Raw genomic sequence first — 24,167 nt, forward strand, 5'->3', positions numbered from 1 at the left:
GCAATTCAAGCACCGCTTCACAACCGCCGGACAAATCCCTTTATGAGCAAACGAACCCACACAACAAGTCCGGGGTCGCTCCATTTTGCCTCGATGCTGCATCTTTTGTTTATCAAACACCCTGGCTGAAACAGCGTGTACTGGCTCCACCTTTACAGCATGTTGAAGAGCAGCCTCCATATGAGCGGCCCTGACCTTCGAAAACTCCTTGGATCTACCACAAGTCAACATGTCAGCCATAGGCATATTTGGCACCTGCAATATTGCTTCACGGAGCTAGCTGGAATGACATCCCTGTATGAATCGTGCCCTAATTTCGTCTGCAGCATCGGGCAATCGACAGGTACTGGCCAAAGTGCGCAGACGAGCATAGAAAATGTCCACAGATTCATCAGGTAACTGCCGACCTGACGTAACAGGAACCTCTCATAATCAGGGTTTGCCAGGGGTTCAAAATGGGCAGTCAGGGCTTGTTTTAAAGTGTCATAGGTCTGTGGAGTACCTTCCACCACTGACCGCCCCAAATGATGAATCGCCACCTCTCCAAGATATAGTAACATCGGACGCCTCCAGTCCTCCACCAAGTCGATGGCATCAAAGTAATTCTCCAAACGGTCCACCCACTTCTTCCAGCGGGCCGCCTGGGCAGATGGTGGACCATCCAACAGGAAATTTTCCACTGGGGGGATGGTTGTCATTATAAAGCCGTGATACGTAGATTACAGCTAATCCAGAACTCTGCTGCCGGGTTACTTTGTAGGATTCCTAAGACCTCCAGCATCTCTAGCCACCTACGTGACCTACATTGGCTCAGGGTCGAGAATCGTATTAAATTCAAAGCCCTGATCTATATGTTTAGGATAAAAGCTGGTACTGCTCCCAAATATCTCCAAGCACAAGTACGTCCTTATGTACCTGCTCGTCATTTACGATCTGAAACCGCGGCAAACTTCTGTGTGCCCAGGTTTAAACTCTCTAGAATGGGATGGAGGTCATTTTCCTACCTTGGCCCTTTCATCTGGAATACTCTCCCTACCTCCATCCGCACAGAAACCAATGACATGCATTTCCGAAAAACCTCAAAACCTGGTTGTTTGATCAGTAACATCTACGAAAGGTCTTGCTTCATTGTTTTACGCTCCGTTGGCGCCGGGAAACCCTTCTTCGGTAGCTGAGCGCCCTACAAATTTAACAAATAAAATAAATAAATAAACCTGTGTATATGAATCACAGTAGTGACCAAAACTCTGAATGTAATACCACTCAGCAATCCATAAATGTATATGGCAGCCACAAATCACTGTCCATAAAGATATTTCCTGTGTAAAGGTATTTCGACTACTGCTGTTCACTCTCCACAGCAATGTCAAGGCACAATTTTAAGGCCAGCAACCTGAGAATACCGCAAAGTCCACTTGGAAAGGATCCAAAAAGCGCTCCTGCAACGGGCCGCTAAGAATCACCTTTCTTCCTTGCACTCCGGCCCCACAGCTCCGCATAGAAACACTGCAAGAATAGCAACAAACGCGCTGTCACTGCCGTGAGCCAACCGGCACAGCACCGCAGCAGCACGTCATGAACTGCAGGCTAGCCACGCCCCCAAACACAGCCGGAGCGGGCAGGCAGCAAATGGATCACCGGGCACAATAAAGTCGTCCGGAAAGCATCGCTCTTTCCCCGATACAGGAACCTCGGCAAGATGGCACGCTGGTATGCAAATGCCCCCAAAGGAGCAACGCAACTCCACACCGGGAGAAAAGCTGGAGAACAGCCACAGGATCCCACCTTCGTCGCCAAAGATATTATGTCGGAAGTCGTAAGGAAAGATTGACCACACACCGGTTAGACTGTTCAACGTCCTGGCGATACCAGGACCTTTTTATTACGAGCAAAAACCCCACCCCCTAATTAACCAATCAACCACATTAATATATAAAGGACACGTGAGGCAGCGTCATCCCCTTTGGACCGTCAGTCGAGATGAGGTAAGAGAAACAAACACATCACAATGACAACCCATGCGAATATATTTGATATCCACGAAGCTCTGTGCAGGATTATTCATCTGCTTAAAAGAGCATAATCCACCAAAAGCTCACACACCAGTACAACGCACAAAACACAGAACTGATAAAGATACTTCAGTGCACAGTACTGCCAATGCAATAGGAGACATTAAAAAGACCGATCCCACACACTCATAAAAACAACACATGGACCAAATGCCATACAAATGACAATCTGCCTTCAATGCAGCGTTTAATGGTTTGTAGTGAAATAAAGCACTTAAAAATGTAACGTAATGAAAACTTCAGTGATAACCAAAGGGATTTGTCCTATTTTGGATGTACCTGAGGTGCTCTTGCTAAATGCTCTGTTGCAAGTTTGTGTGTGTTGTTTCTTGGATATATGTATTGTTATATGTATTGTGAATTGTGTGAAAGCTGGTTACTCAATACTAGGATTTGTTGAAAGAATCCAATATGTTGCTAATAAAGTGCCTTTTTGTGCATAGGAGTGTCCAGTGAGTGCAATACAGATGTTACAACATATCAGTGAGCAAGGATGATCATCGTAAGAAAATAGTGACGTGTACTTTACGATCCCTTTTGCCCTGCTACCCACTCCCACCGACGACTTCCCACCCTTGACAGTGGTGGTCATGGCCACAGACGGAAGTCACATGACATTCAGACTATCATTCATGTACGATCATGAGACAAGATACTACTGCACGGGTGGAAGGGACGTGGGAAAGGGAGCTTGGGATACCACTTACAGACCAGATATGGAACTACTGCTGGGCACAAATAAAAAGCATTTCTATTAATCAGAGACAAAAGCTATTACACTTTAAATACTTACACCGATATTATCTCTCCCCAGTACACATTGCCAAATTTGATCACTCCAGATCCGATAACTGCCTAAAATGCCACGCTCCCGGAGCGGACTTTGCACATTTAACTTGGACTTGCCCAGCAGTAGCTTCCTACTGGGTGGCTATACACACCGACATATCTGCCTTGTCTGAACACGCTATAACCCCAGACACCCTAGTACACAAAATGTGCCCCACGAGTCTCGCTGCCTGGTTTCTATGGCTCTGCTGCTGGGCAAGAGGGCGATAGCACTATGTTGGGGAATCGTCAGACCACCCACTCCTTCAGATTGGCTGGAAGTATGGCCTACTGCAAGAGCATGGGGGCTGACTATGCCAACCTACAGCGCCCCACATCCCGACCCAGGGCTATCTGTGCGCCCTTCTGCACATACCTCAATACCCTAACACATGACTCTACTGATCAATCCTCGACCCCTGGCTCACCCGCCGATGGGCAGCCCACACCCTCACCATTTAATCAGTCTGTGGGTCAGACCTACATTTAATCGTCTGGCTAGATTAATACTATATGGAATGGCTCAAATACCTTTTGTTGATAATTCTGTGAAGCTCATGGTTGTGAACGGTTGATAATTTGCAATTGTCAAATGTCTATTTGTTTTCATTTAAAATTCAATAAAGACAATTACAAAAAAGAAAATACTAATGTATGATACCGGCACTATCTTCTGAGTTAGAGTACTATGTCAATGCAAATGAGCCAGAAAGCGCCTTCAGGTTTTAGCTCTAACAAACCTGTTAAATGTATTGTAACTGGACATATCATGAAGAAAGTTACTTACCTTCAGTAACAACATTTCTGGTGAACTCATAACCTTCCTGCAGATTCCTCATCTTATGAATACACCGTCCAGGCTTCTGATTGTTCTGAAAAACACTTCCCCCCCCTAGCAATGGAGGATTTAAAGAAGAATTGATGAGTCACTAACTGAGGCAATATACAGGGGTTGTGGGGGAACAACTGACATACATGTTGTCGAAATTACTTGTCAGGCAGATGGGGCATTGCTGCTCATTTGGGGATGTGTATCCAGAGTTAGATTCGGAGTCCCAGCAAAATCAGAGAATATCGAGTTCATGAGGAGGCTATGGTAGATTCCATGTGCAGTTTGATAAAGAACTGAAACAGTTACGGCAGAGCGTGAGGGTCAAGACCCCAGACTTTCCTCAAGAGCCAGAAACATTTGTCTCACTCCATTTAATGTTACAAGCAGAAGCCCCTGCTCTTGTTATCTCCTTGCTGTATGCACGTGTTCGTACTGCAACTCCACATACACTTATGGGGTCGAATGGGATATGGACCTGACTGAACTTCTTACTGATGACCAGTGGGAAATGGCATGTCTTCAGACTGAGGCGATACCTGGCAGCAGTAGGTTGCGATTGCTACACTATAAATTTTTACATCGGCTATATCACACCCCAGCGAGATTGCACAGGCTCCATCTAAGGGACGATGATAGATGCTTCCGAGGCAGACGGGGTCCAGCTGATTTCATACATTTGGCATGGGACTGCCCCCAAGTGGCCGCTTACTGGGGGGAGGTCCTTGCGGGACTGGCCAAGATGCTGGGAATTTCCATTGAGCCGACTCCCGTCAGGGCTCTGCTGGGTCTGGTTGCCGATATAAAAACGCCACACCGCAAATTCCTGGTAATGGGCATACTTCTGGCTCGAAGACAGGTGGCCTGCAGATGGGGCAGGGGCAGAGCGCCTACATTTAAGGCATGGATAAATGACATGTCCACTTGGCAGGAGCATTTACATGCATGTGCAGAACAATTGCCATTGAGGTCCCGACCCAGGAATATTTGGAGCCCCATGTGGTCTAATCTATTGGGCCATCACACTCAGGAGGAACATGATGGAATCAGAGCTGAGGCTGTGTTAGAGGAGTGAATCAGGTGTAAGAATGCGTTGGGGAAGGGGGGGTTGACTGCGGAGCATGGGAGTTGCATGCGGGAGGGGGAGGTTGGGGGGATCTTGCTGACTCGAAATGACTATCTGACTGCGATCCGGGGACACTGACTCACTTGGCGAGTACAATTCCGAACTTTGGACTCATTCGTGAACACTGTGGTCGACCTCACTTATATCTTGGTTGTTTATCTTGGGGATTCTACAGGGGGTGTGGGTGGGAAGGTTGGGGGGGGTTATTATGGGGAGGGGAGTGGGGTAGTGTTTCAATGTTATTATAAGCTAGACTCGAAGTTTACTGTCACGCACTTTCATGCCTGACTTGAAATAACCTGTATTGCTGTACGATAAAGATAAAAATTAAATAAATAAAAAATAAAAGAACTGAAACAGTTACAGCATTACTCCATGTTAAGGGTAGGTAGCTTAGTCACTACCCCATTCCAATACATTGTGTAATTTAATAACGTCATCCTCAGGCAAAACACTTGTTGGTGCCCCTGGCAAAAAAATAGTGAGCCACAGTCTTTCTTAGTGTTGGAAGGAGAACTACTACTTATTCTGGTTAAATCAGTTGAAGAAGTTAGAGGTATCTTGCCCACAGTCCAGGGTATGTCTCTTTCCTCTTCCACATTCCCTATGCTGAGTACCTCTGCAATGTCTCCATGGTGATGGGGTGCATTTCACTGATACTTCACTATGTAACTCGTCGTGCAGCCATTTCAGGCAGCTGTAGCACAATCAGTGATACCATAGGCGATGGTGTTGGCAGAGTTGTGACTGGTTACGCAACAGGAGAAGCGATTGACACAGGTGCAGCAAATTGTCAACAACAGTCTTCAGCATTATTAAATAGTCTCCACTCTATTGCCTGTGGGACCTTCTGACAAAGGAAGAATTACATACTTATTCAGAGTGTTAGATGGTACCTCGTTTTTTCTCTCAACAGCAAAGGAGACAGTAAGTACAGTGGAAATAAAATTGACAATTGTGCCCCATCATTTCCCTGTTTCTGCCTGACAGCCATTTTTCTCATTCAGACAAGCACCCATTTTGTGTGTGACATCCATTTTGTCTTCAGACCCACAAGCAAGACACCCTGCCTTTGGCACCCCCGTTCATTGACCACACATTTCTGTGGTTCTGCCAATTCTGGGAACCAGCAGCAGATAGTTCCTGTTTTAAGAAATAGTTCCTGTTCTTGACTGCAAGCCAGAGAGCAGATGGTCTCTGTTTTACACAAGATAGTTCCTCTTTTTGACTATTGTGGTTCAGCCAATTCCCAGAACTAGCAAGATAGTTCCTGTTTTACACAAGATGGTTCCTGTTCTTGACTCTAAGCCAGAGATAAACCCCCGAATGAGGAAGGGCCTTCAACTGAAAGAGAACACATTTCCACACATCGCATGCCCTCTCATGAGACACAAGACACGCCCCTACCTTGACACATCTGTTGGAAATTACTGCTTGTCACTTACCTTTTTCTTGTCACTTCTCTTTTCTTCTTTTGCCTATTGACTGAAACCTGTATAAATATTCTGATGTGTGAATAAAGCTGCATACCACTCCTGTACCCGCTTGGTGCTGGAGCTCTCCCCTTAAGTCACTGGACCTTTTTTGTAACTCAAGCACCACGGACTCCTCTCTTTGCTTTGACTGAAATTATGATTATTAAGTATAGAAATTCTGAGATGAGGTAGTATTGAATTAATTTACCACAGTACGATGATATTCTCATTGGCCTCAATCATCTACCGTTAGACGCTGAATACCTAGGCAACATTAGAGATTAACAACGTGTGCCCTTGAGGTTAAAGGCTTTAAAAGCATACTGGAGTGCTAATTGCCAATTTTGTTAATTTTATTTGGTTTACTACAGGATACATCTGTTAGTACCAGAGAGTGCTGACGCTTGTTTTGTAATGATTTTTGCTAAGCACTATTGGTGGGAAAGCTGTCAGACAGTTAAAAAAAGAAAACATTGGTTAAAAGCAAAAATATGTTTTGCTCAAAAAAAAAAAAAAAAAGATATCATACTTTGCCACTAAAGTCCCTTGTACTCAGAGGAACAATTTTCCTTATGGCTGTGCTCCTTATAAATCTGCAGAAAGTGGTCACTCAGAGTGAAGATAACCGATGGCTGAAGTGACTTGAGAATGGTCATGCTGTAGGCTGTAGTGGGCGGAAGAACAGAGTGAAGAACAAGTTACTTACCTTCGGTAACAATGTATATGTAAGAGACATATGTTACTTGTAGATTCCTTACCTTAGACTTTCCCCCAGGCGTTAGTCTGGATCTGGGGATTTTTCTTTAGCAGTACCCCTGCACGTCGGTACGTAGCGTCGGTTGACACCGCGACCGTCATCGTGGTCGCCGGACTGACATCGCAGTGCCTACTTACATGAATCCCCTGCGCACTGACGTCAGTTCTAACACGACATTCCATGCCAAAAGAGCAGAGCCATGCAAGACACTGACCTCTGGTGCACCACAACTATGGCCCTGTATGGGAGTCCCTATCCCTAGAAATCAGTTCGCAGAGCTGCGAGGATGGGTGGAGCGGTAAGGATTCTACAACTAACATATGTCTCTTACAAATACATCGATACCGAAGCTCAATAACTTCTTAATATGCAAGAGACAGTTAATTGTAGATTCCTTACCTTAGAATATATACCCTAGCAATACCATCCCCGGAGGAGGGTCTGCAAACCAAGTTCAGACGAGAAAGTCCTGGAGGCAAAATAGCCATCCCGCCGGACTTGGCTTTCCAGGCAGTAATTTCTGGTAAACGTGTGCAGAGATGCCCACGTGGCTGCCTGGCAAATATCAAGGAGTGGGACTCCACGTGCCAATGCAGTGCTTGCTGCCGGAGTCCTAGTGGAATGAGCACGCAACCCCACTGTAGCAGATCTTTATACAAAGGGCAACCCATCGAGAGAAGATACGTTTTTGAACAGCCCGGCCTTTCTTGGCACCTACATATCCAATAAAGAGTTGATCATCCACCCTGAAATCTTTGGTGCGGTCAAGGTAGAATGACAGCACACGTTTAGGGTCCAGACGATGGAGTCTCTACTCCTCCTTGGAAGGGTGCGGAGATGGGAAAAAGGTGGGCAAAGTGATCGATAGTCCTATATGAAATGGTGTAACTACTTTAGAAAGAAACAAAGGCCTTGTTCTAAGCACCACTTAGTCTGGATGCACAGAGAAGAAAGGGATCTCGGAAGACAGAGCTTGAAGCTCACTAACCCTGCGAGCAGAGGTGATGGCCACAAGGAAGGCAGATTTGAGAGTGAGAATCCTGAGGACAGTTATGAAGAGGTCGAAGGGAACACACATAAGGTATGTGAGAAAAAGATACAAGTCCCACTGTGGCATTATAAAAGGAGATGGAGGAAAAAGAGGAATAATGCCCTTAAAGAACCTAGTAACAATATGAGCCTTGAAAAAGGATGGCTGATCAGGCAGCCAAAGAAAAGAAGAGATAGCTGCAAAATACCCTTTGAGAGTGCCCAGAGCAGAGCAGATTGGAGGATCAATGGCCATGCTCAGAAGCTTGGGGTACCAGACTCTTTGTGCCCAGTCTCGAGCCACAAGAATAACTTGAGCCTGGTCGTGCTTGATCTTCTTGAGCACTCGGGGCGGAAAGATGTACAGGAGGCCGCAGTTCTATTCATGATGGAAAGTGTCGCAGAGAGATTGCCACCTTGGAAACTCCAAAGCTCCTGTCATTGCGCATTCTCTTTGGTGACGAACAGATCCAACCAAGGCTCTCCCCACCACTGAAAGAGACCTTGCACCACCTCTGAGTGAAGACACGATTTGTGATCGACCAAGCACCAATGGCTGAGTTTGTCCGCCCTGGCATTCATAGAACCCACCAGGTGTTCAACCACCAGGGTCATGCCCTGATGTTCCAGCCACGTCGAGAGGTAAAGAGCCTCTAGACAAAGGGTCCACAAGCCCACCCGTCCCGTTTGTTGCAGTACCACACGGCGGTGGTGTGGTCTGTAAACACCTGCACCACTTTCCCTTTGAGAGAGGGAAGGAATGCCTTCAGTGCAATTTGGATCGCAAGGAGCTCCAACAGGTTGATTTGGATACCGACTCCGCCAGAGACCATACGCCTCTGATCTTCGCCTCTCTCAGATGGCCGCCCAATCCCAGCAGTGACGCATCTGTCACCACCGTTTGATCTGGTTGGGGAAGGAAAAGGGATCTGCCGCTGACCTAATCTTGGTTCGTTAGCCACCACTGCAGTTGTTGTGCATTTGAGATCTGAACGTAGTCGGAAAGATTGCCCTGATGCTGCGTCCACTGAAACTTCAGGTCACACTGCAGAGCCCGCATGCGCCATCTGGCATGATCCACTAGCAGCCTCAAATTCATTCTCACAGAAAATCCGGGATAGAGGCTGAAACATCGATATCATAGCCCGAATATCCCAGACTCTGGAGGATAGGCCCAAAACTGCACTGTGTCCAGAACAGCTCAGATAAAAGGGAGCATCGGAGAAGGAGTCAGGTATGAATCGGCACATGTATAGTGAACCCCAGCGATTACAGGAGGTCCGCAGAGTCTAGAGGTGGGAGTCGACAGCCTGGGCCAAGCACGCCTTCAACAGCCAGTCGTCGAGATAGAGATAGACTGGAACCCCTGATCTGCACAGATGAGCTGCGTCCACCGCCATCACCTTTGTGAACACCCGATTACAACCACAAACTACTTCTGGTGCAAGGACCAATTTTATAGCTTCCCTGGCCAAGAGAGCTAAGACTTCCTGGCAGAGAAGTGCCAAATGATCCTTGGATATGCGTTTGTAAGACAGTGGCATGGAGGGAGTAGTAGTCTTGAAGGGGAGGGAGTAGGCTTTGCCGAATATTTGCAAAACCCAAATGTCCAACTTGATGGATTGACAGTGGAGAAGGTGATGTTGAATACTGCCTCCAACTGGCCTTTGATGGGCCTAAAACGTCAGGCTAGGAAGGTTTGGAGACTGCGGCAGGAGAGGGAAGGTGGACTGGCTCGCCCGCTGGCTCCCAGACCCACAAGGTCGCTGGGTCCCACGTCCGCGGCCACGCAGAGGCTGGGCAGCTTGCGTGAACTGGTGGCTTGACTGGGCTGGATGTGGTTGGGTGCCCCTTCTGTAGCCATGAAAGGGACAAAAGGCAGACTGGCGTGGGCGAAAAGGCACAGTGAGGCCCAAAGATCTGACTGTTGCTCTAGAAACTTTAAAGCACTCCAGCGCAGAGTCTACTTTGTCGCCAAAAAGGTGACGGCCATCAAAAGGCATGTCCATAAAAGTTGACTCGACATCCCCCGAAAAGCCAGATGTCCTCAACCAGGCGTAGCGCCTAAGGGCTACTGACATGGCAATCGTTCTGCCCAGAGAGTTGGTGGTGTCCAGTCCACATCTAAAGGCGAATTTTGCTGCGTCTCTCCCATCTGCAACTGCCTGAGAGAGAACGGCCTTGGCCTCCTCCGGGCACTGAGGCTGCACCTGGGCGACCCTATCCCAGATGGTATGGGAGCAGCAGCCCAAGAGGCATGCAGTAGTTATTAACCACAGTGCCAAGTTGGTGGAAGAGAACATTCGCTTCCCAAGATGGTCCAGCTTCTTTGATTCCCTATCTGGAGGGACAGAAGGAAATGCGCCTTTAGAAAAAGAGGCTTGTTCCACCAAGCTCTCCGGGGAAGAGTGTTAGGTCAAGGACACTGGGTCACCCGGGCTGCGGGCAATTGTCCTCTCCACAGGAGACCCTGTGCTGGGCTTGGACCAAGTGCACAGGAGGACATCAGTGAGGGCCTCACTGAACGGCAATAGCGGTTTGAAAGAGGAAGCCACAGGCTGAAGCACCTCTGTAGGTAGGTAAGTCCTGTCTGCCACCGAAGGGAGCTCAAGGCCCAAGAACTCAGTTGCCCTTCTCACCACCAAAGCATAGGACACCCCCTCCTCCGTAGCCACGGTAAGTGGAGAAAGCAAAATAGTGTCTGGAGAGGTGTTCAGACCACTGGCATCACCCAGGTCCTCTCGCCAGTCCGGTTCTTCTAACTGGTCAGTTAAAGGGCTCAGCGACCCTTCCCAGTCCTCATCAATACCTTCTGGTTGGTAGGGAACACCAGGAATGATCAGGGGTACAAAAGTACCCTCCAGCATCGGTTCTGATGTCGGCCGACATCGTTCCGGCTTCGGTTCAGATTTGTGGATGAGGATGGGGATGGCATCATGGGGGGCGTCGTCATTGGGATCGGCACCGGGGACGGTTGGGTAAGATCTACCCCGGTCGATCTGGATCCAGGCCTGGATTCATGGGGGCTGCGGGGTCCCCGCTGCCGGCGGAGCCCCCATCAAAGGCCCAGAAACCCCGACACGTTCCGCGGGCCCGAAGGGGCGCCGGCAGTCGGGTTGCCCAAAGACAAGATGTAAGGCCGCTTAGAATTGCTTACGTTGGGCAGGGGATGCTCCGGCTCTGGGAAAGGGTGGGAGATGCAGAGTCAGCCCTGAAACAGATGCCGGAGATGGGGTCTTTGAGCGACGACGCTCAGAGTCCCACGTTGAGTCAGTGGACAGACGGGAAGAAGGTGAAGAGCACTTGTGCTTCTTTGCCTTCTTGTGTTTCGACTTACCTGAAGACCTCGATTACTTAGAGTGCAACGAGGAGTCGGGGCTCCACGAATGGTCCAGAGACCTTCTTCTCGAATGAGACTGGGAACGACGTGGAGCTGACTGCCAAGCCTCCAACAACTTTCGAGACTACTCCTGCAAAGTCTTCGGGTGCATGGCACAGCAGTCAGAGTACGACTTTGGGTCATGGTCGTGCTCCAGGCACCACAAGCACACGAGGTGCAGGTCAGTCACCGACATCATCTTGTGGCAGGACCCGCAGGATTTGAAACCGGTCTGACGTTGTGACATCCCTCGCACGCAGGAGTCCAAGACTTGAAACAGATGTCGACAAAAGTCGCAAAAGGAGTAGCCAAAAAAAGGCTAAGGGGTAGCTCTCTCCGGATCTGCGCTAGGCTGGCAGGGAAAGAAAAAAAGCTGACGTCATGGCGCAGGGGCAGCATCTAAGTAGGCACCACAACGTCATTCTGGCGTCCACTACGCCACCTACTGACACACAGGGGTACTGCTAAAGAAACTTTTCCGAATCCAGACTGACCCCTGGGGGAAATTCTAAGGTAAGGAATCTGCAACTGCCTCTTTCAGATTGACATAATAATAGAGCATTAGATGAAGAGGGCTAGCTGAAAGTCTCTATAAGTAGGTATACTATACATAGAATTTTACTAAAATCAAAAGGCCTTGGCTATCGTCACACCTACAAATGGGCATAGCCCTAAGTTTAGCAGTCTTAAAGGAACCACACACTTTTTTCTCTGAATAGCAGGCGGCTATATATGCCTATTTAGGCATTTGCAAATTGTTTTCCCTTTGTTCATAAAACAAGTTAAGTTGGCAGCCTTCCCAATGTATTCAATACATCTAGAGGCTAGGATCTGTCTTTTAAAAGCTCAACAGTGTCCATAAAAGTGAAAGAACATGCTTAACAGGTTAAACAGACAGTATGGTTTTAATGCTTTAAAATAGGTTTCCCAAAAGATGCATTTTAACCAAATGTCCAATGAGGAACAGCCCTATTACAAACTGCAACGCATTCAGATTCCCACAGAAGCTCTGCGGGAATTCGTATTTCAGAAATGCGTATCTTTGGCCGTTGCACTTTAAATTTCTTTTATGTTGGCGGGCCTAGAAGCACCAATTGGTTACCAGATCACACTTTCTTTCTTTAAAGCACGTTCATGCATTTTTTTTATTTCCATCTTTAAGTTTGACGTCTGCCATCTAGGAATGGTAAATTACAAGTTAAAAACGGCTGCACATATGGCATCAAGCTGTGGCAGCTTGTTTTGCCAATCGGTTATGTTTAACTTGTTTATCCTGTCAAGCTTGTGTCGTGTGCTGTTAGGCTGGTGCCTTGCTCCCTGGTAACGAGGGGTTCTAGATTGTTAGGTGGAACAGTTACTGAGGAGCTGGCAGAGCTAGGAGATGGTTGTGTTTGCTGCATTTCTCTACACGCTGTTCCAGTACCAAAAAAGCCCTTTTCAACCATTATGCAGTGGGCTTATACTTTACAAAATTGGCAATGAGCGGCTGGAGCACCACAGAACCACATTTCGGTTGAGGGTGAAGTTTTAAAATTGGAACTTCACATTATCATTGTTTTTGCCGGGTAGTGAGGTGTTGATTCAAATCCTTACCGTGGGGCATTATACTGGTTGCCTTTGCTGTGGTTAGGGTCGGCATAATTTGAAAAGCTCCCCATTCTGGTTCGTTCGTGGAGCTCTTACACAGCTCTGACTGTTCTAGCTATTGTTCCTCATTCATAGAAAGTGAAGTAGGACTCCTAAAGTCCTTGTTCCTGCGCTATGTGTGACATCGGTGCAGATTAGGAAGGACAATGTCTTTGCCCTTTACCACTGTCCAGGTCCTGCTAAGGCAGGCGGTGTCCCCTGAGACGTGGGAGTGCTTTTAGGTTCCAGATCCAGAGAAGCCCTTGTTTTAGCTTCCAGCTGTTTTTTGTGTGTGGGCTATTTTCCTTTAATGCGCGCTCCATTGTGTGTGGAATTTTGAAGCGATATAACTCTTATGTGAACGTACTCCATTCTGCAGCTATATATGGCCAGGACTGCGCGGAAGTAAAGTATATTTTATGGTTTCAAAATTTAGTTTTGGGGAACCTGCTTTTTCCAGGATATACATGTTAATTACAGTGAACTAATCCCTTTGGGTAAAGAAGGGACACAGTAATTACCTTCATTCAGTCTCATTATTGGCTCCCATATTCTTGGAAACAAACCTACTGGACCTTGTTTATACATAGTTCTTACAGTAAACTTGTCCTTTTGGAGACGAAGATGGGACGTTGTGATTATGTTCAGTCAGTACTATTATTCTTTAACGAAGGACAGCGTCATGAGCACCCACAATTATGCACTTAAACTCCTCAACAAGCATTTTAGCCGGCTGGAGGTGAACCATGTATAAAATGGCCGCATGGGAAGTCCAATTTTCAGAATTATTTAGATGCGATCGATATTGATGAGGAGATGAAACCCGAACCAAAAAAATAACTTATATTTTTACATTCTGTGGGACCTCTGGGGATGAAGGTTTTTGAGCAGTTATCAGTGATTCTGGGTAGTGGGGATGAAACTGTTTTTGACATAGCAATTGCAACTTTCGATAAGTATTTTGCACCTAATGTATGTATGGGCATTGTAAAATACAAGTTCTTACGTCCTTTACACTGTGGGCTTATACTTTGCACAATCTTATTCCGTATCTGCATACAAGTATATATATATATATATATGTTTTGAGGATGTGGAACAGCATCCGCAAAAAGCACTGGCACAGCACAAAAAGTTGTGTAATGCCACTGCACCGTGAGACTTACTGGCTTTGCCAATGTTTGTTTCACAGCAGTTGCTTGTATGTGCTCCTTCCCAGTTAGTCTCTAAAGCCTCCTGTAGTTCATGGTGGCCCTCCTTACACTACACATAGGAGCCAGTGCTCAGGACGTGATCATCGATGTAAGGCAGCTACTGAAATTTAAGGCACAAGTTACTAAACTATGAACATACAAGCAACTTTTTTTTTTAAAATACCTCCGAATAAATCATCTTTTTAAAGGACCAGAAATCATCTTGGATACAGTATTTGTAAAAAAAAAAGTTGCCATGAAGGGAAGTTTTTTGCAGCAATATATTACCTTAGAAAACAACGGATTGCCATTTAGAGACTCCGCTCTCCTGATGTTTTCAACTCCACACTGCAACAAAACAAACATAAAAAAGTATTGTTCATTATAGTGTTTATACAAAGGCAAGTTACTTATGTATCGCAGAACTCTACAATAAAGAATGCTATACAAAGTTAAGTAAAATATAAACAAATGTTTACAATCTGTGTGGAAATCGGCCAGCAGAAAACACTGGTGCGTTTTACCTTACACTCTATCTTTATTTGATAAGGAATGTAAAACGAATAATCTGGGTCTTTTATTTAAGCCATCTGTAATAAGGCAGACCATGCTCCAGAACTGTAGGTTGTGGCATTCATGAACAGCCTACTGGCACTCTCATAATGAAAAAGGTACAAATATTCTCAACAGATTATTAGTAAAAAGAATGAATGTGCATGGAGAGATTTTCAAAAATTAACAGAATTTACTTGAGAATTTGACACTGGTAGTGGCCATCTACCCTGCCACTTTAACAGCATTAGACTGGAAACATTAAACACTACAAGTCCCAGAATGCTCTATCACATCTGCCAGATAAATATCCGTGTTGGTAAAACTTCTAGGGCTTGAGAAAACTTGCGTCTTGAATGAGGGAAAAGACTGCCTAGCATCAACTCTTCACGTGTACTAATCTGGGTATATTATGTAAGATTTATGTATTGCTGCGCCATATTCTGCTCCTTAACACGTTCACGGTGAGAATGGGGGTTGGGAGCACACTGCCTCACATCCCAGCACAAGGTAATAACGGTGTGGTTATGCGTATAGGGATTTGGCGCCTTAAGGTTAAATTTGCACTAAATAAGTGTTGGTTCAGGAATTCAATTAACGGTGCTCTAAGGTATGGAGAACCACTTAACTCTACGAGGCAAGAGAACAGCTCTCGAAACACAATTTTTACTCCCAAGCCCACGTTTTAAAGTAAGACAAGGTTTCCCTTTTAGTGATAAACATATAACGTAATACGATGACACATTTAAACAGTATTTCTTTCCTATTTTCTTTGCCACGTTTTATTCAGATCTTTCCAGCAACAGCCAACGCAGTTTGTCGCAACAGGTTGTAATCCTGCGACTTTCTCAAGGCTATGATGTCCAGAATAAAATTTGTAAGTGGGGTGATACTTCCGACCCACACAGGGGTTCTGATGATCGTAGTAGTCGCTATATGTGCGCAAATCCTTTGTACATCCAGTCAAAGTTATCCATCAATTAATTCATTTTTCTTAAATCGCCAAGAAGAGTACTGCAAAACGTTACCGCTTCCATCTTATCCCGTGTTCGGTATGAGAGCATATAGCGACTAGTACGATCATCAGAACCCCTGTGTGGGTCGGAAGTATCACCTCACTCACATCCCAGCACCGTTCGCCCCTTTGCATCTTGGTAAATGGAGTTCATGCTTACTTCAACATTAGCTGGAGTTTTTCTTCAAAGTTGGTACAGCCATTGCTGTATATCTCTAGACACGCATTTCTGGCTTGAACCCTTCATCAGTAGAGAGTTGCAGTATTAGATAGCAAAGAAGAACAAGCATTTACAATGCAACGGTCTCGGCTTTGCAAAAGTTAGAGCTATTGGCATTGTAAATGACAAACTTTTTAATATATGTTGGTTTTGAAAACAGATAAATAAGTGGCATTGTTATTTACAATGCCAATAGCTCAATCTCTCGCAAATGCCAGACCTATTGCATTTGCAATGCAATAGGTCGCGTATTTACGCAAGTTTGAGCTATTGACATTGCAAATAACAATGCCAAAACCAAAACATAATAAAAGGTCTCACACTACGGGAGGGAAGGTGAGAGAACGTAGAATATATAGACAGACAGGCAGAGAGAGAGAGAGAAAAAAGCTGAGATGGCTGTCTACTCTCCCCAGGGCAGAGAGTGGGTGTGGAAGTCGCACTGCTACATCCTGTGCTGCACTAGGCGCGTGTGAGGGTACCGTGCACTCTGGCTGCCACCACCTGCCATGGACTTGTGCAGGGTGATGGAACTTTCCACCCCGAGGCCATGCTATAAGTATTCGGGAGGGAGGGATGCTCGCGCTGCTGGTCCAGAGCTGCACATCTTCACTGCTAATGGAGCTATGCTGCACCAGTCCCGTGGCGCTATCTTGCACCTGTCCCGTGGCGCTATGCTGCACCTGTCCCGTGGCGCTATGCTGCACCTGTCCCGTGGCGCTATGCTGCACCTGTCCAGTGGCGCTATGCTGCACCTGTCCAGTGGCGCTATGCTGCACCTGTCCAGTGGCGCTATGCTGCACCTGTCCAGTGGCGCTATGCTGCACCTGTCCAGTGGCGCTATGCTGCACCTGTCCCATGCCGCTATGCTGCACCTGTCCCATGCCGCTATGCTGCACCTGTCCCATGCCGCTATGCTGCACCTGTCCCATGCCGCTATGCTGCACCTGTCCCATGCCGCTATGCTGCACCTGTCCCGTGGAGGGGAGGTGCGTGCACTGCTCATCCATACGTGGCACCTGTTCTGTACTCTGCTGAATAGTGCAACATGTTTTCGCTGTAGGAAGACAATAATTAGTGCCATTGTTAAAGCCTGTGTTTAGGCTGACTCAGAGAACCCTGCTAGTTCATGAAAACAAGCAATGTCGTGTTCTTGTCTGATGAGCTCCAGCAGAGGGCGGTAGCTTCAGGAGTCTGCAGAAAATTGGAATTCAGAGCAGCAAGGAGGCACTTGTAACTGGCGTGGGGGACTGGATGAGTTGTTCATAAGTATGGACGATACATCTATCTCTTACGTATTTGTATTCGTTTTTTTGCAGTTTTATATAGCGCCAACTCGACCCGGAGGTATCAGAGCGCTTTACATAAGCACCAGTTGCGTTACAGACGAACACATTCATTATATTAGACATGGGGAGATTAAGTTGCATGACACAGAAGACTTGAAACGTTTTTTTTTACAGATGTTACTATTGCTCAAATGCCCTTACTTCTTTTTTTTAAAAAACATTTCTGTCCTTCCTGTATCAAGTTTTTTAGATCTATCCTCTCAAATTCCCTTAGCCAAGGCTGAAGCAAAGCCTGTCCAAGCGGAAAGAGAGAAACTAGTGGAATCAACACTGCACTAACCCCCTTGAGACCCGTCTTAAAAGTAAGATGCAGGCCCCCTCATGTCTCTATATATAAACAAGATGTATACATGAATATAAGTTATATATATATATATATATATATAAATCTCTACACGCACACACAACTATAAAATTTATCTGCATGCATTTACTGACATCTACAAAAATCTAGACACAAATACACTGAAAACAATGGTGGTAAGAAAAAACGACCCACGTTTAGAAGCACGAAAACACACATTTATAATCCCAGAGGCCTGCTCCGCGATTTTAGGCTGCAGTCCTCTCTTGGCCAGTTAGTGACTGCTCCGGCGCATTGTTGAGAAACCGGCATGCATTCTGGGAAGACTATTCGTCACAGCCGTGTTTTATGGGTACTTTTGAGCATTGACACCGATTGTCTAGCAGGCCTTCAGCTTGATTGCTAGTTTGTAGCATTCCTGGGTGGGTGGCAGCGGGTGACTGTGTTCGCTCGGCAACTTCCATCTTGAGCCTGGGGGGTGGGGGGGTAGGGGGCGGGGGACATTTGAGTCCATGCTGGACTGCATGCAAGGGCCTGGCGAATATACAGGAATGCCACCGGGGTCCATATGCACATAGCTGCAGATTTGCATTACACAAAAACGCTGCCTGCATGATAGCAAATAATCCTTTCAGGGTGGCGAGCCCCCGGGTGCCTCTGCCGGCCCCGGCTCGTGTGATCGCATCTCACGGCGATAGAATACTGCTGGTGCCTCAGGTAGGGAGACACTACAACTATCGTCTGGACGGGTGCATCCAAAACGAGGAGACCTGAAGAATAGAATATCTGGAAGCGGAGTCAAGGTTGAAAATCCGACTATAGACGTCTCTACAGTAAAGTCAGGGAAGGAAAAAACGCTTACCTGTTCTCCCAGCACGGTGTCTTCAAAAGCGCTTCACGTATAATGCATACGGAGGCTTCGGTGAATGGCCGGAAGTGCTTATAAGCCAACCAGTAGAGACTAGAGCGGCCCCTTACAGGAAGGAGTATGACCGGAAATTAGGGCAGCCCGGGTGAGCCAGCACAACTAGACCGGCAGTAAGAGTATTGTTGCCCAAAGCGGAAGTGATGTACCGCTAAAAGGTTAAAGGTAAATGAGCAGACAATCTCGCACAAATAAATTAAAATGCCCCGAGGAGCCCTGTTAAAAATTAATTAGTACGCCGTAAAAGTGAATGAAAACATAATTGATTGAAAAAATTATAACTAAGGCCACGAGGTGCCATGCAAAATTGCAACAAAAAAAAACCACCACAAAAAAATGTACGTTTCTCGAACCTCGCCAGAACGACTGGAGAACCCCGGTCTGAATCCGGGGCCTGGAGGGAAGCACTTGCGGGTCGCCGCGGGCAGCGCGGCGGCCCCTTCAGGTCACTGCAGACGGTGGTCAGAGCGCTTCACAATAGGAACAGAAATTATCCATGAGACGAGTGAACACGTTACAAAAGCAGACGTTAAGTTACATTAGGTAAAAGTGACAATTGTGAGCAAACAAAATACAAGAGGTAGCAAAGGGTACATTACTGGAGAAATAGACTAGGACCTCGGCGAGAGGGAGGGTGTAACGCCCATCACTAGAAAAGGGGCGGGGCTTAAAAAAGAGAGAAAAACGCCCCCGAATTGCGTTAAGACGGGGCCTGAACTGAGTGACGCCCCTCTCCTCCAATGGCTGGCCAGCATTTACGAGGCCAGCCAATGGAATAGAGGGGCGTGTTCTAGCCTCCATACTAGACAACATGAAATCTCGGACTCCGCCCACTGCGTGGAACGCTAGTCCGAGACCTAAAAATCAACTGGGGTCGAAGGAAATGCTGCCACGTTCCGCTCAGGTCACAGTGCCACTCACAGGCACACAGGTGCATCTCCAAAGCTTGTTAGCTTGCTGGCTCAAGGGGGCCGTTTAAAAAGAATGGGGGTTGGGAGCACACTGCCTCACATCCCAGCACAATTTGCCCCTTTGCATCCTGGTAAATGCAGTACACAGTTCATGCATACTTCAAAATTAGCTGGAGTTTTTCTTCAAAGTTGGCGCAGACATTGCTGTATATCTGTAGACATGCCTTTCTGGGTTGAGCCCATCATCAGTGGAGAGCAGCATTATTAAGGAGCACAGAAAAATCAGCTGGGGTGCAACATTGGTGAAAAACTCCAGCTAATTTTGAAGTAAGCATGAACTGTGTACTGCATTTACCAGGATGCAAAGGGGCGAACTATGCTGGGATGTGAGGCAGTGGGCTCTCAGCCCCAATAACGTTCATGGTTAGTTAGGAACGGGAAATAGATTTTTGCTCCAACAGAGCAAGAATAATTAGTAATGTTAAGATGTGGCTTTAAAAAGCCTATCCTATCACAGAAGGGTCCGGTCCCTAAACCGTTACAAACAGCAGCTTTGTACTGGCTTTGTAGACCATGGAACGATGAAGCAGTCAATGGGCTTTAAGGGGGTTTGTCAGGGTTCCAATCAGTACCTGCACACTGCACACAGATGTGAGCAGTAGGCGCTCCACATGTGGATGGTTCATATCGGCGGAACGAAGAGACATCTGTAGGGTAGAAGTGTGACTACATGTTTAGGGCAGAAGTGGGAGCTGAATGGACTCTCAACTCTAATGGTGATAAAAGACACAGCTAGCAAAGATGTGTTCCTGTTTCATTCAAACAGTGCTTAATCTGTGCTGGGGTTTGCCAGTGATTGGCACTGTCACTTATTTCTTAACACCGGAACATAGAAATGTTAATAAACCACATGGTCGCGCTGTCCATATATATTTTTTTAAGAGTCCTGCAGCAGCGAGTTTAACATTTCGGTATAATACTACCAGCCTATCCAGTCTATTCTTACAGGTCTGGGTGCCGAGGAATAGTCCATATTGTGACATAAGTCGCAGGACAGAAAGGCAAAGCCGGACCAATGAGTGGCCCACGATGAACTCCTGCCAAGGGCGGGACCACCAGGAGATGGAAGGCAGTAAGCCAGCAAAAAATCACAGCGAGCCAGTGAAAACCGAAAGCAGGCGATTGAGCCGCATGGTTCAAACCCCCAATCAGAAGGAAGCGCGCTATGGAAAAAGAGTGCTAAAATATCTTGACCTCTCCACGTTGAAATACCAGATTGCGGACATCGCAACCGCAGGTTGAGAGCGGTCCAGGAGGCCACGGAGACAGCACACTTAGACAGCCAAGAAAGCACAATAGCAGCAAAAAAGGAGACGCTCAAACAGTGTCCTTAGGATGCCTTAAGGCAGGGGCAGTAGGAGCTGGCGAATGCCCAGCAAAGGGGCTGCAGCAGGCGAACATGGCACTTGCAGACCAGGCAAGGCCTGACAGCCACCCACTCAGATCTCTGTATCAAGAAAGTCTACAGGCTGCGAACACTGGACACCCACTGAATGGCGGTAAATCAAGGGGATGTGCTGGAAGTGCTATAATAGTTACTGTAGATAAATTAATCATGGTTGACGTGTTTGCTTAGCTCACCCTAAGTTGGCAGGGTATACCCAGATGTGGGTCCCATGCTAACTTTGCCACTGGATACAAGCTAGCCTGGCTGATGACGGCTGATTAGCCAGAAACCGGTCCCAGGATGTGTGTTTCCGGTCTAGGGAAGACATGGCTTGGCAGTTTGGGCTGGACTGTTTCCATGAGGCCCAAAGTCAAGACTGATTTGCATATAGCTGTGTCTGAACTGGGGTGGCGAAGTGAGCTAAAGAATGATGATGGATTCAACCCAGATCTGTGACTAGGGGTGAGTGTCTGAAAAGTTTCAGCACTCCGCCCATCATCTCCTTGTGTTTGCCTTGGTTTGATAAAGATGACAGATGTGATGAAGTATTGAAATCATGGAGCGTACGAATGACCAAATGCGAATAAAATGCCATGTTAAGTTCCATGTTTGTGAATAAACTGCGCCCATTATGCACCAACAGTGACGCAACTTGTGTTTACTGAAATGTGATAAAAAGGTTGCATGAGGAAGGCCGGGAGGGATGGTGGTCACTTGCACGTCTGGGAGGGGTTCTGTAAGAGTGTCATTGTTGGTAGGCACAGTCGGTACTAGCATTTGGCATCCAAGGAATGTACAGTGGTTGGTGCAAGCTGCAATGGCCTTCTAAGAAATATCTTGGACCATGGCACTTTTTTTCAATTTACAAGATAAGCTCTGATTCTGAATGGCGGGGAAAGGGTCTCAGCGACATGAGTGGCTTCCCTTTCATGAGTCCCTGAAGAGTGAAGTGGTTTCCATCTTTAAATTTGCAACTCGAAAAGTATCTAGGTGCTCTCCGGATAAACATCACAGAGGCTGAATCTTAATGATTCACAGAGGAGAAAGCCAAACGCCTTATTTAGAGTATGGCGGATGACCGACTTCAAGTCACAAATGTGGCAGATTTCCTGATTACGTTTTGCGGGAGTATACTAACTGCCAAACGCTGAATAAGACCCCTGGCTCTAAAGGCTTTCAGTAGTGAAACAATATGGAAGCACAATATATAACTTAGTAGTGACAAGGGGAAAGTCTCTGTCACCAAAGTGGGGCCGTCTCCTGGTAGGAAATTACAAATATGTAAAATGATGCTGAGGTATTGGTAAAAAATGTGAACCAAGAGACAAAAGGAGGGTCACATACACACAAGCATGTGAATACATTCCTCTGTATTATTGGCAGCCAATTAAGTCTGGCAAGACAGCCGGCTATAGATGCCCTGCTTGGAAGACCAAAAGGCTTGGTAAAGACCCACAGGGCAGTCGTCACTCCAAATGGTAGAATGAATATGCTACTTACCAGTATGCATCTGTTCTTGGCATGTAGGGCTGCTAACATTCATATCTTAGCATTAGATCGCCGCCTAGTGTTGGGCTCGGATGATTGCACATTGTTGTCCTGGAAGAGTCTTCGAAGTATCCTGAGATAGGTGGCTCCTCCCCTGGACTACAGTGCGCATGGGCATCGGCTCCATCCCCAGATTGTTTTTCGCCATTGTGGCAGAAGATGGAGTGAAAGTGTAAAGGATGTCCATGCTAATGAATAAATACAATAGTATATCTGCAGCTGCGACAGGCACCGGGGAGGAGGGCGGGCGATATGAATGTTAGCAGCCCTACATGCCAAGAACAGATGCATACTGGTAAGTAGCATATTCAGTTCGAGGCATGTGGGCTGCTAAATTCATATCTTAGCATAGAATACATAGCAGTCCCTCCATCAGCGGCGGTTGCCCGTGCCAGCTGCAGAAACCTGAAAAAGTGTCTTGAGAACAGCCTGTCCTACAGCTGCTTGCTGCTTGGAGTGCACATCAACACAGTAGTGTTTTGTGAAGGTATGTGGTGTGACCCACGTGGCTGCTCTGCAAATATCCTCTAAAGGAATGTTCCCTAGGAAAGCCATGGATGCCCCCAGTTTGCGTGTGGAGTGCGCTCTGGGGGGTATTGTTAAAGTGCGCTTGGCTTTTTGATAACATATCTGGATGCACTTAACAATCCACCTGGCTATCCCTGCTTTGGAAATTGGGTTGCCTTTGTGTTGTGGTGCGAAGGCAACAAAGAGTTGTTTTGTCTTTCTAAAGGGTTGTGTTCTGTCTATGTAGTACATCAATGCCCTCCGTACATCTAAGGTATGGAGCATTCTTTCTGCCACCGTTTGCGGGTTTTGAAAGAATGCTGGTAAGTCAATAGTTTGGTTAAGATGAAAGTGTGACACCACCTTAGGAAGGAATTTAGGGTTAGTGCGTAGCACTACCCTATTTGGGTGAATTTGAATGAACGGCTCTTGTATGGTGAGCGCTTGCAGCTCACTGACACGCCTCAGAGACGTAATAGCTATTAGAAAGGCCACTTTCCACGTAAGGAATTGGAGCTCACACGAGTGCAGTGGCTCAAATGGTGGCCCCATCAGTCTGGTGAGAACGACGTTGAGGTTCCACACCGGAGCTGGTGGTGTTCTTGGGGGAATGACTCTCTTCAGACCTTCAAGGAATGCTTTAATGGCGGGCACTCTGAAGACAGAGAGGTGCTGCCTGTTCTGAAGATAAGCCGCTATGGCTGAGAGATGTATCCTAATGGAAGTGTACGCCAGATTGCACTTGTAGAGATGTAACAGATAGCAGATGATGTTGGGTATAGATGCATCTAGTGGGTTGATGTCATTGGACGTACAGTAGATGACAAAACGCTTCCACTTAGCAGCATAGCATGCTCTAGTAGTTGGTTTCCTCGCCTCCTTGATGATACTCATGCATTCTGGAGGTAGGTTAAGGTATCCAAACTCTAGGACTTCAGGAGCCAGATCGCCAGGTTGAGCTGTTGTGGATCTGGATGCTGAATGTCTCCATGGTTCTGCGTCAAAAGACTGGGCGTGAGGCGCAGTCTTTGATGCGGCACCACTGAGAGTTCGAGGAACGTGGTGTACCAAGCCT

General features: G+C 46.7%; 1 protein-coding gene across 1 annotated transcript in view; it reads right to left on the minus strand.

The window, feature by feature from the left end:
* The window catches only part of FECH (ferrochelatase), a 271,577-nt gene that overhangs the window by 20,674 nt on the left and 226,736 nt on the right, over positions 1-24,167 (minus strand). The window contains exon 10 of the mRNA XM_078674860.1: positions 14,603-14,662. Within this exon, the coding sequence (XP_078530986.1) occupies positions 14,603-14,662 (60 nt within the window). The remainder of the gene's footprint in view (positions 1-14,602; positions 14,663-24,167) is intronic.

Source organism: Lissotriton helveticus, chromosome 2_1 (assembly GCF_964261635.1).
Source record: "Lissotriton helveticus chromosome 2_1, aLisHel1.1, whole genome shotgun sequence".
In the NCBI taxonomy this organism is placed as follows: Eukaryota; Metazoa; Chordata; class Amphibia; order Caudata; family Salamandridae; genus Lissotriton; species Lissotriton helveticus.